The following is a 15,107-nucleotide window of genomic DNA, read 5'->3' as shown; positions in this document are numbered from 1 at the left end:
TGTAGGCGACGCACTTAGTATTGAGAGATGACAAATTTGGTACCTGCTTACTTGACCTGAGAATACATAACAACTAGGGATGCACCGATACAGGTTTTTCGGTATCGAGTACCGATATTCTTTTTGGGGTACTTGCCAGCACCGGTGCCGTGTGCCCCGATTATCAGGAAGTCGGGCGGCAGATCATGACCTATCGCCCGGCTTCCTGATTGCCTGGGAAGCCGGTGTTCTATGAAAGAACAACGGCTTCACTTGCCGAGGCTGCCTGGCTTCCTGACCAATCAGGAAGCCATGAGGAGGGTCATTACGTGCTGCCCGGCTTCTTGATTGGCTGGGAAGCCAGCTTCACTTGTTGGTAGGCAGCCTGGCTTCCTAAACAATCAGCAAGCTGGGCAGCATGTCATGACTCGCCTCCCAGCTTTCTGATTGGTCAGGAAGCCACGTTGCCTATCAACAGGTGAAGTGGGCTTTCTAGCCAATCAGGAAGTCGGGCGGCACCCGCTTCACATGTTCCTAGGCAGCCTGGCTTCCTGACCAATCGGGGAGGCGGGTCATGACGTGCCGCCCAGCTTCCTTATTGGTTAGGAAGCCAGCCTGCCTACCTACCAACCAACACGTGAAGCCTGTTCCCAGCCAATTAGGAAGGTGGGTTGTAACCTGATTGGAAAGGAAGCCGGCTCCATGTTCCCTCGGCACTGCCAGTCAGAGGAAATCTCCCTCTGTATCGGAGGTAAGTATCTGAGCATTTGTGCAAGTACGAGTACTCACCCAAATACTCTTTATTGGCACCAGTGCATCCCTAATAACAAAGGTAGGCAACTCCAGCACTCCAGTTTTTTTGTGAAACTAAAAGTCCCATGAGGCATTGCAAGGCTGACAGCAACAGGCGGTGGCATGGCGGGATTTGTAGTTATCACACCTGGAGGTGCATTTTCATGTGCAAATATGTGTATGCAAATAAAAAAAATGATTGGGCAGTGAGAGGGTTAAAGTCAAGCTGCAGTCAAAGCATTTTCTTAGTTTTGGATGGATTGAGGAAGGATTATTTGGGTTCTTACCCTGCCACATGCATACACTGGCCAGAATACATATATAGCACTGTCTGTTATGGAGAGCAATGTTGATGGACCTCTGCTGCCATCCAGTGGTGAAATACCAGAATGCATTACAAGTGACTGTGACTTTATAAATGGCATAAACACATTGAGGGGAATTTATCAAAACTGCAGACAGAATCCGGAGCAGCTGTGCACAGCAACCAATCAGCTTCTATCTTCAGTTTGTTCAGTGAAGATTTGAAAATGAAAGAAGGAAGTCGAATGGTTGCTCTAAGAGCCGGAGACTGTAACGAGTGACATCGGAAGTGATGTAATGCACATCACTTCCGGGTCCAGTGATCGGAGGAGAGATCAGCTGGGGGGCGCCGCCACACGGTACAAACGATACGGTGCCTGTTCAGAAGCCGGATTACTTGTACATTAACAGCCATTGTCTGCTCTTAAAAGCGGTGGCAAGAACACGGCTGACCCATCGCCCGGCTTCCTGATTGCCTGGGAAGCCGGTGTTCTATGAAAGAACACCGACTTTACTTGCTGAGGCTGCCTGGCTTCCTGACCAATCAGGAAGCCAGGAGGAGGGCTATTACGTGCCGTCCGGCTTCCTGATTGGCTGGGAAGCCAGCTTCACTTGTTGGTAGGCAGCCTGGCTTCCTAACCAATCCAGAAGCTGGGCAGCACGTCATGACTCTCTTCCTGATTGGCTAGGAAGCCAGCTTCACATGTTCCTAGGCAGCATGGCTTCCTGACTAATCAGGAACCTGGGAGGAGGGTCATTACATGCCGCCCGGCTTCCTGATTGGCTAGGAAGCCAGCTTCACTTGTTGGCAGGCAGCCTAGCTTCCTAACCAATCCGGAAGATCTCCCTCTGACCGGCAGTGCCTAGGGAGCATGGAGCCGGCTTTCTTTCCAATCAGGAACTCGGGAGACGAGTCATTACATGCCGCCCGGCTTCCTGATTGCTTAGGAAGCCAGGCTGCCTACCAAAAAGTGAAGCTGACTTCCTACCCAATCAGGAAGCTGGGCGGCATGTAACGACTGATTGGAAAGGAAGCCGGCTCCATGCTCCTTCGGCACTGCCGGTCAGAGAGAGATCGCCCTCTGACAGGAAGTTCCAGTATCGGAGGTAAGTATCGGAACATTTGAGTATGAATACTTGCCAAAACACTCGGTATCGGCACAGATACTAGTGTCAGTATTGGTGCATTCCTAATAACAAGGGTAAGCGACCTCAGCACTCCAGCTGTTGTGAAACTAAAAGTCCCACGAGGCACTGCAAGGCTGACGGCCACAGGCAAAGGCATGGTGGGATTTGTAGTTACCACAGCTGGAGTGCCAAGGCTGCCTACCTCTGCTATACAATGCTTTGGGATTTTTATGTGCATGTTAGTATCTGTATGCAAAATAATAAAAAATGATTGGGCAGTGAAAGGGTTAAAGTCAAGCTGCAGCCAAAGCTTTTTCTTAGTTTTGGATGGATTGGTGGGTATATGTGTATGCAAATAAAAAAAATGATTGGGCAGTGAGAGGGTTAAAGTCAAGCTGCAGTCAAAGCATTTTCTTAGTTTTGGATGGATTGAGGAAGGTTTATTTGGGTCCTTACCCTGCCACATGCATACACTGGCAAGAATACATTTCTACATTACTACTGTCTGTTAATAGATTATGGAGAGCAATGTTGATAGACCTCTGCTGCCATCCAGTGGTGAAATATCAGAATGCATTATAAGTGACTGGCTTTATAAATGGCACAGACACATTGTGGGGAATTTATCAAAACTGGAGAAGACAAAATCTAGAGAAGTTTCCCATGGCGACCAATCAGCTTCTCTTCAGTTAAATGGCATATTTAACCTTTCACCTCCGGTACCCATCGCATTAAAGAACAACTTCCCCATTCTTATGTGATTAAAGTCACAGCTTTTAATAGAGTTGACCTTTAACCCCCCCACCCCACCACCACACTGAATGCAGGCCACCTCAGACAATACCTTCAGCTCTGATCCAGTGATCTCTCCTCCAATGATGAGCACGACTGCCTCCTCCTCATTCGGCACATGCGCTCTGCAGCCCCATGTATTCCTATGGGTGAGTACGTCATGCATAAAACATGCAGTGTGCATGTACAGGATGAAGAGGGCCCAGGTGGGACCATGTTACAGGAAATGTCGTCAAATCAAGAAGGAAGTTGAGGTTTGGACCAGGCTGGTGGAAATATTAAAGAAGAACTCCAGGCAATCTAAACATGAACCCTTTGCAGTGGGGCTACTCCAGCACTGCAATGGTTAACTGCTTATTTTGTTCTAGGGGCTAAAATAAAGAAAATATACTCGCCGGGCTGCCAGACTGGACCCCACAGCCTCTTCTTCTCCCCCAGGGCTCTGGCGGACTAAGGACCCGTGACATCATCATGTCTAATTCACATAGGGATCACCAGCACACACATGTACTCTCTTGAGACCTTATCTGTGTCACCATGTCGCCCTGACGAAGGAACCCTGTGTGGCCCCGAAACGCTGGCATTGGCATTTATGACATTATGTGATGACTAACCAGGTCCGAAAAGAGTACATGCGTGTGCTGGTGATCATCTGGTTCCTATGTTCATCTTCTACACGCCGCCATCTGTGTCACCACTTCAAACACCACATTATTGACGGGCGCCAAGCTGTATGGAGTGCAGGTGATTCACCAGACACACCCTGGCTAATGCAACTGTCCCACTGGGGAGATTTCACTTCCTGTCAATAGCCACAACAGGAAGTGAGAGGAAATGTCTCCAAAGAGAGGGAAATCCCTGGTGGTCAGCAGAACCAGTATCCCCACTGGAAGATTTCCCATCTATTCCTGTTCTGGTGACAACCCATAATTTGGTATTTTCTTTCAGCGATGACATTCACCAGGACACACAGAGCGGGTGAATCTCCCTAGCGGGGACACAGACGGCAAAAAAAAACTGACAGGGGGGGTCTGATCCCTCTCCACTCTATACAAATCTATAGTTGCACTTTAAGGTTACATTCACATCTCTGTGCGTTTCATTGCGTGTTGTTTCAGCGCAGCGTCTTACAGATTCATAGGACGCGCCTTGCCATTCCGTTGCACGGACGTTTTGCATTCCTGGAAGACGCAGAAAGCAGGATTGTTGACACATTTGTGCGATGCGTTGCGTTTCATTCTTCAAAGAGAACTATGCGGTCAGTGTTTTTCCCCATAGTTCTCCTCAGGGTCACAGGAGGACATAAACTAGCGTCCTCCCGTCACCCAAAGCTCAGTATATAGTGAGCTACAGCTCGCGGTATACCGACATGTCTGGATCCGCCCAGCAGCGTGATTGACAGCTAGCTCTGCCTGTCTAGAGGCAGAGCCAGCTGTACCCTCCCCCTCCCCCGTCCGTTCCGCCAGTCAGCGCTGGAGGGGAGGGGGGATGACTGACAGTCACGGCTCTCTGCAGGGAGATGATCGAGAGGTGAGCGAGCGACGGTATGTGTTCGCTCACTTCCCCATCTACTGAGCCGACGTGTGACAGTCTCATTGCCGCACGTCGGCTGCAACTATGAGGAGTGCCATTCAGATGGATGAGCCTTGCAGTAACGCATGTGTTACCATAACTGTAGAATGAACGGCCCCTGGACGTCATGGAAGGCGACCCTGCAGCTTTATCTCTCACCTTTGCTGCTACATCATCTGATACAAAAGCAAATTAATCTGAAGAGGAAGAAGCGATACAAGGAAACGGACGGCGGAGCACCGGGGAAAAATCCCGACGCACGATCACAAAGGTTGGCTGCACCTCTCACCTGCCATAAACTGCGACGCTGATAACACTGATAGGAGATATCAGTGGAAGTATTTATGGCATTCCCGATACTATCTGCCATTGTAACGTTAGTCATCTCTACATCATTGGTAATTCTGCACGCCAGCTGTTGTGGCACCACAAGTCCCAATAGGCATTGCAAAACTCTTACGGCCAGAGGCATTATGGGATTTGTAGTTTCACCGCAGACGGAGGGCCGAGGTGGCCTACCACTGAAGCAACCATTGGTTGGGAAGTATAATGGACGCCAGAGATTGTCAGCAGCAGGATGGCGAGTTACCTTTGCTTCATTTTACATCTGTAACATGCTCGGCGCACAACCTTCATCTTGTTCTTATTTAAAGCTGAACTCCGGGACGAGCGAGTATTGTCCTCATACAATATGAGATCTGCCGCAAAGCTGAACCCCCGGGCACAGAACAAACCCCCTCAGTTTAGATCCAGATATTATAAGTAGCAGTGATATCAGCACTGGGCTCTGCGTGGCCTGTGCAGAGAGCAGAGCTGGGGGAGGGGCCCATCAGGCCCACCCATTACAGGAGACCAGACCAGTCACCCAGCACAAGGAGAGAGGGCAGCAGTGACTGGTCTTTATTATAGGAGGGGGCGGAGACAAGACCAGTCACCCTGCACAAGGAGAGAGCAGCAGTGAGCGGTCTTTATTACAGGAGGGGGCGGAGACAAGACCAGTCACCCTGCACAGGGAGAGAGATCAGCAGTGAGCGGTCTTTATTACAGGAGGGGGCGGAGACAAGACCAGGCATCCTGCACAAGGAGAGAGAGCAGCAGTGACCGGTCTTTATTACAGGAGGGGGCGGAGACAAGACCAGGCATCCTGCACAAGGAGAGAGAGCAGCAGTGACCGGTCTTTATTACAGGAACCTCCAAGTCTCACACTGGGTTACTGCCCAGATCTGGAAGAATACACAGGACTCCGCCCCCTCTTGTATGAGGACAATTTCTTCCTGATCCCGGAGTTCAGCTTTCACAGTTGTGGTCTGGTTTGCACCGGTAGATGCTCTGAATTAAGTGAAACGCGTCAGTTTGGCACTGGGTGTTATTAAAAGTAAGTTTGAATTATGTAAGGAAACACAGAACTCCGGGCAGATATTAAAAATTATTATTTAATAGATATGTATTTATACAAACAAAAAATGCATTTTACATAAATACAACACAAGTACCTGCCTCCGCCTTCCACAGTCCCTACACAACAGGCTGGGAGAGGGAGGGGCAGCTCTTTGAACCAATCAGGGTTCTACAGCTATGCACAGAGCTGTCAGTCTTACAGTCTGTACATTCTTATGGGGTTAGTGGGGATTAGGGCATAGGAATGACCTCATCAGTTACCTGCTTCTCCTTCATTGTCCAATCACGTGCTAGGAAGGGCATTATGAAGCTGCAGAGGAGTTCAGGACCCGGGGGTTCTGTCTGGCAGGGTCCAAGCAGATTTGGGTTTTCAGCTGTGTGTATAGAGTTGCTTGACTGACGTTTATGGCTCATTCATACAGGCGTGCGTGCATGCGTACGGATGTGCGCGCTCTTGTGAATGAGCCCCTTAGCGTTAACAAGGACAGGAAAAAATTGAGTCCTGGAGATTTAAAGTGTAAGACCACCCAAAGCTCTTTCTTTGTAGCATTGAATGTGTCAGGGTTGGAACCTCGGTCGTCCCCAGTTAGGGGTAATCTCACTTCACTTCCTGTCTCAAAGATGTAACAGGAAGTGAGAGGGAAAAGCCTACAAAGTAAGGGGAGACCACGCCATGGATGACTGTCATTGCAGCAGGAGTCCCATTGGGAAATCTCTACTCCACTCCTCCCCCGGTGACAACAGGAACACCATGTTAGGTTTCCTATCACCTTCCGTTGTCACCGAGATAGAAAGCAGGGCACAAAGTTCCACTTTAAGACATAGCTTACATATCACAGAGGTATATGCACAATAATTATAAAGAAACAAGAGGACTAGAATGAAAACAATATCAACAGGCCGACATACTACGGAAGGGAGAGATTTCCATCAATATTCACATTTTGGGCTAAAAAATTACATTTAAAGGGACAGAGCGTGACCCATCAGGTGTTGCCCTTTAAGTCGCCTCCTTAGGTTTTTTCACATGTGATCTGAGCCACTTCACCGGCGCCGCACTCATTCTCTCCCCAGGGTGCCGACGGGCATTCGCCCAGAGAACCATCTCGGCTGCGGCAGTCTATAAGGTCCAGCCAGTAGGGGGCGCCACCGGAGCCATACGTAAAGGGATTCTCCAGCTGCCCGCTGGTCCCGCAATTCAGCTGCTGGCAGATTACAGAGACCGCATGGCTGCTCATCAGATTACTGCAGACAGAACCCCAGCTTCCATTATAGAAGACCTCCAGGCGGCCTTGGCATTCACGAGCCCCGCCCACCAATCGCAAATCGGTGAATTCTGCAAAAGAACGATATTATGGAGGCGGGTTACATCGGACAAAATTCGAGTCCCCTTGGATGTGATTTCTTTCAGGCTGATTTCAAGGGGAACAAGCGGGAAACAATTCAATACGTTCTTAAACTAAATACTGTACATGTGAAGTATCTGTACTGTTCGGCTAGTCTCGTGATTCACAGACAACTGCTACACAGGACAGCTAACAGGGTGACTACAGCTCTGCGGTTTCCTGTGGCAGCTGCCTGACTGCTCTTTTATGGAAGAGAACCAACCCACCACCGATACTTTCCGAGCCACAGACCATGTATGTAGCTCAGGATTTCATTGGCTCCTTTTTAAAGCATAATTCCAATGTGAAAAAATGTAAAATACAAAAATGACAAAACTTTGGCTGCAATCCTTACCTTCAATCTAGATCTGGTGCCTGCAGTAACACTTTTCCACCACTAGGTGTCACCCGTGCTCCACACTGAATGACGGCCAGCCCAGTTCCTCTGAGTCAAGGCTGTCGTGGACCTCAATGGAGTCATTATGCTGCCTGGGCCATGGCTGGGCATACCATTTGTGCATTGGGTTGGGTTCCACTGGGTGTTTGGGTCTAGATATGGGTCAGATGGGTGCTGTCTCCCAAACTGGGACTATGCTTACTTTGATCTAGCTATCAATATATAGACAGTTACTCATTTTTACTGGGCAGGTAGTTTAACAGTGGGGTCCGAAATTGTGGACGGGGCCCCTTAGCAACTCCACCACTGGCCTCCTAAAGACAGAGGACTGGTCATGGCAGAAGACTCTGACAATTATATATAACAATTTTGTTGGCATCTCCTCCACTGGCCTATTAAAAAAAGAGGACCGGTCATGTCAGGTCATGGCAGAAAACTCAAAAAAATTATATATAGCAATATATTAGCTTCTCCACCATTGGCCTCCTAAAAAAAGAGGACCGGTCGTGTCAGGTCATGGCAGAAGACTCTGAAAAATTATATACAGAAATATATTAGCATCTCCTTCGCTGGCCTCCTAAAGAAAGAGGACCGGTCATGTCAGGTCATGGCTGAAGACTCTGAAAATTATATATAGCAATATATTAGCATCTCCTCCACTGGCCTGTTAAAAACACAGGACTGGTCCTGTCAGGTCATGTCTGAAGACTCTGAAAATTATATATATATAGCCAAATGTTTTTGTACCTGAGCAGACAACTCTTGCAGCTTCCTTCTCCTCCGAGGTGGAAGCACCCCACGAGGTGTACAGACATTGCCACAGGTCAGTTTCCTTCCCAGCACAGTTAAATCTGCTCAGCCACAGTGCCCTGGTTCCGCGTACAGACTGTCCTTCTACCTTTAAGATGCGTCCGCAGCAATGCAGCTCCCTGCAGATCACTTCACCGTTCACCAGGTTCCAGGTATCACCGATGATCACACCCCACTCACCCTTCCGGTAGACCTCCACCCGGCCGGCACACCGGTGCAAGCTGTCCACCAGACGGACATTTCTACACTCTTCTGCTGCTGTGGAGAAAATGGAGACATTATGTTCTCAAGCTCAATAATTCAAAATGTTGGGTTGATGCATAGGCTGATGTTTCTAGCAGAGCTGATGGGTCCATAGCCAGCTCTGGATGGTATCTTTAAAGCCCAACTCTGGCCTGAGTCATGTGACACAGGAGGTGACTTCACTGCTGCTGCTGAAACCACACCACCGGTGGTGGTTGGGACCAAAGAAGGAGTAGCAAGGAATGGCTGGAGAGGCGAGTATGGGGGTTGGAGTTACATGGGCACGGTTACTTTTCCAAATTGGCAAGGTGACGGAGTCTTTTTACCTGTCGAGAGATTCAAGGTGGGAATGGATGAATGGAAAACATGCACCTACCTGAGCAGATGGCACCGACATCGGTGGCTGGGTTGGTGGAAGCCACTGAAGAACCATCTATGGTGACAGAACAATCCTCAATGTGCTTCTCGCTTCCTTCACAAGTGACACTGTGCCACGTTACAGGGCCAGCCGCGGGTTCCTTCAGCCTGAATGACCCAATAGCGTCTCCGCAGTGTAGCTGCCTGCACACCACTTCTGCCTCTGTCATGTCCCACTGATGGCCCAGCACACGACCCCAGGTCTTGTTGTGTAGGACCTCCACTCTGCCTTCACAGTGATCTGGGCCATCAACTAAACGGAGGGTCTCTGCCTTTCCTAGAGGGGATACAGAAACCGAAAATGGCTGTAGCTTAAAAGCTGTGACTCTGACCTTGTAGCACTAGAGTCCAGGTATCATTTCCAAGCAGATACACATCTATCTCTGTATATGTGGGATTCCAGGTCTTCCTCATTCTATATTTTGGTGGGTTAATTTGTTTTAATTGGCTCAAGAGTGTGTTCAGAGGTATGAGAAACTACATATCATAGGAAGTTATAAGGCTTAGCATGTAATACAGAGGTAGAAGACACTGCATATAATAATCATAAGGAGCTGCATGTAATAGAGAAGTATGAGGCACTGCATGAAGTAGAGTGGTATGAGGGACTTTATGTATGTCAGAGGGGTAAGATACTGTGTGCACTACAAAGGTATAAGGCACTGCATGTAATAGAGGGGCATGCAGCACCGGATATAAAGAAGTGTATGATGCACTGCTTGTATTACATAGGGATGAGGCACTGCATGTAGTAGAGAGGCATGCAGCACTGTATGTAATATAAAAGCATGAGACACTGCTTGTAAGAGAAAGAGATGAGGTACTGTATGTAATAGAGAGACATTCAGCACTATGTTTAATAAACAAGCATTGGTATAGTGCTTGTGATGCAGAGGGATGAGGCCAGGGTCCGTCAGTACGGGGGGGGGGGCGGCGTTGCTGTTTTGCCTAGGGCAGCAGCATTTGTAAATACACCGCTGGATGAGGCACTGTATGTACTGCAGAAGAATGAGGCACTGCATGTAGCACAGAGGCATGCAGCACTGTGTGTATTAGAGAAGCACAAGTCACTGCTTGCAATGCAGAGGGATGAGGCACTATTTGCAATAAGAATGAGGCATTTCACTAGTAACATGGCTACTAGGTAGTGGCGTCACAAGGGGGGTGTGGCCCGCACCCGGGTGACACCATTGTAGGGGTGACATCAAAATGACAGTCATTTTGGTGTCACCCCCTCTAAAAAATCGGGCACTCGGTCATGGACCAAGAGGCCGACAGTGTCAGGAGAGAGGAGGGGACCCGGCAGCATAGCTCATCCCATTTATAGAGCAGATTAAACCTTTCCGGGAGAAAATGTTTCTCTCCCGGGAGAATAGCGGGAGACTCCCGGAGCTTCCGGGAGAGTTGAGATGTCTGGGCATGTGTCACCAAGATGGCCACGCATTTGCAATGACGTCATCACGGGCGGGCGTGGCGATGTCACGCACCTGGGTGATGACGTCACTACGGCGTGTCACCCGGTACCCGCTCCGGGTGACACCCGGCCTCGGGACAGCCCTGCTACTGGGAACTGTGCAGTGTGTACTGGAATGCAGATCTCACTGGTCATGGATTTTGGGGAGTCTGAAGGTAAGCAGCCTCTTCTTCATTTCCTGTTCAGGCTCTCATTCTACATTTTACTTCCTGTGTGACCTCTACAAATGTAAGTACCTACCTGTACATATGACACCTGCTGTATCCCAGGTTGGACACTTATGGTTCCCCAGAGCTGTCCTTGTGCACTGCTTGAGGTCGGGCTCTGTGCCTTTACAGTAGAATGCGTCTCTCCATACCGGGTGCTTCTCTCCAAAATAGCCACCATGGGGGACCGACACGGCCGTACCACAATGCAACTGTCTGCATAAGACGTTGGCACCCCTCAAGTCCCAGCGTTCTCCGCACACCGCTCCCCATTCACCAGCGGAGATCATCTCTACTCTTCCCGAACAGCGCTGACTGCCATTCACAAGTCTGAATTGGCTGCTCAGTCCTTTGGGGGGGCAAAAAGAAAAGAGATAAAAGGGAAAAAAAGGCAAAATAGATACAATGAGGGAAACTTACTATGCATGGAGCAGACAGAATCTGGAGCAGCTGAGCATGGAAACCAATCAGCTTCGAGCTCTCACAGTTACACAAAGTTACAGAAGAAGGCGAAACAAAAACAAAAAGCATGATTCAGTTCACTCCAACAGGCAAAAAAAATTCCTTTCTGATCTCTAAGGCAATTGGATATTCCCGGGATCACATGAAATATCCTTTTAGTGTATGTGTAGGTGGAATGTACACGAATGCTCCCAGGATATTGTATAGAATGAGATCAGCTGTACAGAAGATGGCTACACAAGATATGAAAATAAAAACAATTTACCATTGATCAAGTTGATCAATCAGAAATTATTTTTAATATTGCCACTGTAAGAATCAGCCGGTCCCCTGAGCACTGGCCCTGATATCCTGTTTTAAGGTCCTTTCCCTTGCAGGGTCCTATGGAGCCACCCCTTGTGTGTGCTAGTAAGCTGTGTGTCTCCACAATCACACAGGCACAGCAAGCTAAGACACTCCCCAACTTCTCCCTCCTCCCTCTTCTGTTGTTCAAGCTAGTAGATGGACAGTTACTGGAGACTGCTGTGTCCTTTGTGATTTTGTACAGGACAGGAAGTTCAGGGAAGCCAAGATGAGAGAGTTGGAGCTGTTCAGAAACATGATGACTGTAAGTGTTGGGCAAAAATGTAAAGACTTACTGGGCTTTGCTGGCCAATGTATATTTGTTCATTCATTGTTAAAGGTCACATACCGGTGTTCTTGTCCTCGCAGACCACGCCGACATCATCCTTGTGCCCGCATCCCTCGACCCCCCACATCCGGTGGTGACACTTGGCCGGAGATGACTCTCTTCCGGTGCATTTGACATGGCTTAGCCAGATCCTCCCAGAGCCGGCTCCGAAGTTGGCCGCCTTGGCTTGCACGCCGTCTTCCTGTAGGCTGCCACATCCCAGCTGTCTACAGGCCACGGTGGCTTCGAAGACACCCCAGTAATAGCCACACACTGAGCCCCACTCCCCCCGGTGCTTCACCATTAGTCTTCCCTCGCATTCTGTCTGCCCATCGACCAGCTTAATCTCCTCTGGTTCACCTACATTTTGGAACAAGACAAGGGTTAGGGACACGTTAGGGTCATAGACATTTGCTATATAGTCCCTTAGCCCTCATTCACGGCCGTATCGGGCAGCTCCTGGGAAGGACAGGTGCTGCGTGTGATTAGTACCCCTGTCCTTCTCTATGGGACTACGCGGCCGTATGCCACCCTACGCTCACCCGCCCTGCATGTCCGTGCGGGTGTCCCTACCCGTATGCTGACAGGATGGATCCTGTCTGCGTCCGAGCCAGGAAACACGCACACGTACAGACCTGCACTTGAGGTGAGCGTAGGGGGGTGTACGGCCGGCCTCATACTCCCATAGAGGACAGGGGCTGGGTACTAATCACACGCAGCACCTGTCCTTCCCAGGAGCGACCTGTACGTCCGGGCCATTTTCTCATGTGAATGAGGCCTTAAAGGCTTTTTAAACCCTCCGGTGTTTTTGCATATATATAAGGCTTGCAAGCAGTAGATATACAGTATGCAAAAACTTTTTAGAAAAAACACTTTATAAGCGGCTTAAACTTACCGCTGTCTTCCCCACGCACTCCCTTCCCGAGAATCCGAAACTGCTCGGGCGGGCGCATGCGCAGTTCGGATTTTCGGCCGGGAGACGAGGAGAGACGCAAGGTAAGTCTATGGACGGCGTGCACCCGCATGCAGACACCGTGGGACAGGAAGTGCCAGCAAGGACAGAGGAGACAGCGCTGGATTGGAGACCCGCAGCAGTGCTGGAGAGAAGGCTAAAAAGGACAGGAAAGAAGAAGAAGATCGGATTAAGAAATATAATTTAAGGCAGTGGTTCTCCACCTGTGTAACCTCGGGACCCACCTGTTTCCTTGGTCATTAAGGCGTGACCCAAAAATGATTTCATTTCTGAAACATTTTAATTTATTACACAAAACAACTTGTGCAGTATTCAGCAACATATATATGAACATTTTGAACAGTAAACAACTGAAAGTAAATTAATTTAAAAAAATTAAAAAGTTTATAAAGAATAAAAATTAAATATTTTAAAAAATGAAAATTAAAAACGTGTGGGGGTGGCGGTTGCGGGGTACAGTTCCAGTGGATGTTTATATAATGGGGGGGGGGATGTCTGCCCCGGGCGCCCATAACTCTGGTTACGCCACTGATACTGATGGACATTATGTGGGCTTGGAATACATCATGTCCACCAATGTACTCTGTCCTAATGTCCCCTGTCAGTGCACAATCTTGAGGGGGTGGTGAGGTTGTCTGTATGGGGAAGGGGGAGCATTAGTAGGGGCACAGCGGCAGGTTCTCTACAAGGCCCAGCTAATGCCCCCCGAAGCTGCATTGACAGGAGACATTACGACAGGGAACACTATTGGATATTATGTGGGCTTGGAATACACAATGACCATCGGTGTCCCCTGTCATAAAGTTCCCTGTCAGTGCAGAAGCTGGGGGAGGGGCGCATTAGCATAGGCTCTGCTGCAGGTAAAAAAATTGCAGCGGAGCCCCCTGCTAATGCCCCCACCCCCACCCCACTCGAGCTACACTCGAGACTGGCTGAAGCAAACACTTTGTTTACAAATATCATGGACGGTCCGCTTTAAGAATCTGTTTGATACATTTGTAAAACTTTCTCGACAGTTGTTTTTTTTTATATTATGCAACAGAAGATTTATTTTTTATTAATTCCATAGTTCTGAAATCCCGCCAGTCATAGCAGACCAGGGGACGTAGGAGAGGGGAAGAAGAGAGAACATTTCACCTTTGGATGAACTGAAAAATAGATTTTGTTTTCGGTACAAAATTATTTCACAATCCAAATATTTATGAGCGTGTAGAGGATTCCTTTCAATGAAAGTTACTTATTTGAATACATTTTTGCCTATTTATTGTTGTTGAGGACACACACACACACACACACACACACCAAAAAAAACTGATCACCAATATAAAGGGGTATTTGTCCCCCTGATCACCAATGTAAGGGTTATTCTTCCCACTGCCCACCAATGTAAGGAGCGTTCTTCCCACTGCCCACCAATGTAAGGAGCGTTCTCACTGACCACCAATGTAAGGGTTATTCTTCCCACTGCCCACCAATGTAAGGAGCATTCTTCCCCCTGCCCACCAATGTAAGGGTTATTCTTCCCACTGCCCACCAATGTAAGGAGCATTCTTCCCCCTGCCCACCAATGTAAGGGTTATTCTTCCCACTGCCCACCAATGTAAGGAGCATTCTTCCCCCTGCCCACCAATGTAAGGGTTATTCTTCCCACTGCCCACCAATGTAAGGAGCATTCTTCCCCCTGCCCACCAATGTAAGGGTTATTCTTCCCACTGCCCACCAATGTAAGGAGCATTCTTCCCCCTGCCCACCAATGTAAGGGTTATTCTTCCCACTGCCCACCAATGTAAGGAGCATTCTTCCCCCTGCCCACCAATGTAAGGGTTATTCTTCCCACTGCCCACCAATGTAAGGAGCATTCTTCCCCCTGCCCACCAATGTAAGGGTTATTCTTCCCACTGCCCACCAATGTAAGGAGCATTCTTCCCCCTGCCCACCAATGTAAGGGTTATTCTTCCCACTGCCCACCAATGTAAGGAGCATTCTTCCCCCTGCCCACCAATGTAAGGGTTATTCTTCCCACTGCCCACCAATGTAAGGAGCATTCTTCCCACTGCCCACCAATGTAAGGGTTGTTCTTCCCAATGACCACCAATGTAAGGGTTA

General features: G+C 48.8%; 2 protein-coding genes across 2 annotated transcripts in view; one reads left to right on the top strand and one right to left on the bottom strand.

The window, feature by feature from the left end:
- Positions 1-6,755, top strand: part of WDR24 (WD repeat domain 24) — a 23,118-nt gene extending 16,363 nt beyond the window's left edge. Inside the window, exons 9-10 of the mRNA XM_018571787.1 lie at positions 499-501; positions 6,735-6,755. Of these exons, the coding sequence (XP_018427289.1) occupies positions 499-501; positions 6,735-6,755 (24 nt within the window). The remainder of the gene's footprint in view (positions 1-498; positions 502-6,734) is intronic.
- Positions 6,756-6,968: 213 nt separating this feature from the next.
- On the bottom strand, positions 6,969-12,787 carry LOC108799858 (deleted in malignant brain tumors 1 protein-like). The gene is made up of 6 exons (XM_018571786.1): positions 12,751-12,787; positions 12,050-12,388; positions 10,931-11,245; positions 9,176-9,493; positions 8,494-8,814; positions 6,969-7,300 (listed from the first exon to the last, which is right to left on the bottom strand). The coding sequence occupies exons 1-6, from the start codon at positions 12,785-12,787 to the stop codon at positions 6,978-6,980; spliced, it is 1,653 nt and encodes a 550-aa protein (XP_018427288.1). The 3' UTR covers positions 6,969-6,977.
- Positions 12,788-15,107: the final 2,320 nt, after the last annotated feature.

This window comes from Nanorana parkeri, unplaced genomic scaffold, assembly GCF_000935625.1.
Source record: "Nanorana parkeri isolate BGI_ZX_2015 unplaced genomic scaffold, ASM93562v1 scaffold1837, whole genome shotgun sequence".
In the NCBI taxonomy this organism is placed as follows: domain Eukaryota; kingdom Metazoa; phylum Chordata; class Amphibia; order Anura; family Dicroglossidae; genus Nanorana; species Nanorana parkeri.
This window is presented reverse-complemented; position numbering and strand designations above follow the sequence as displayed.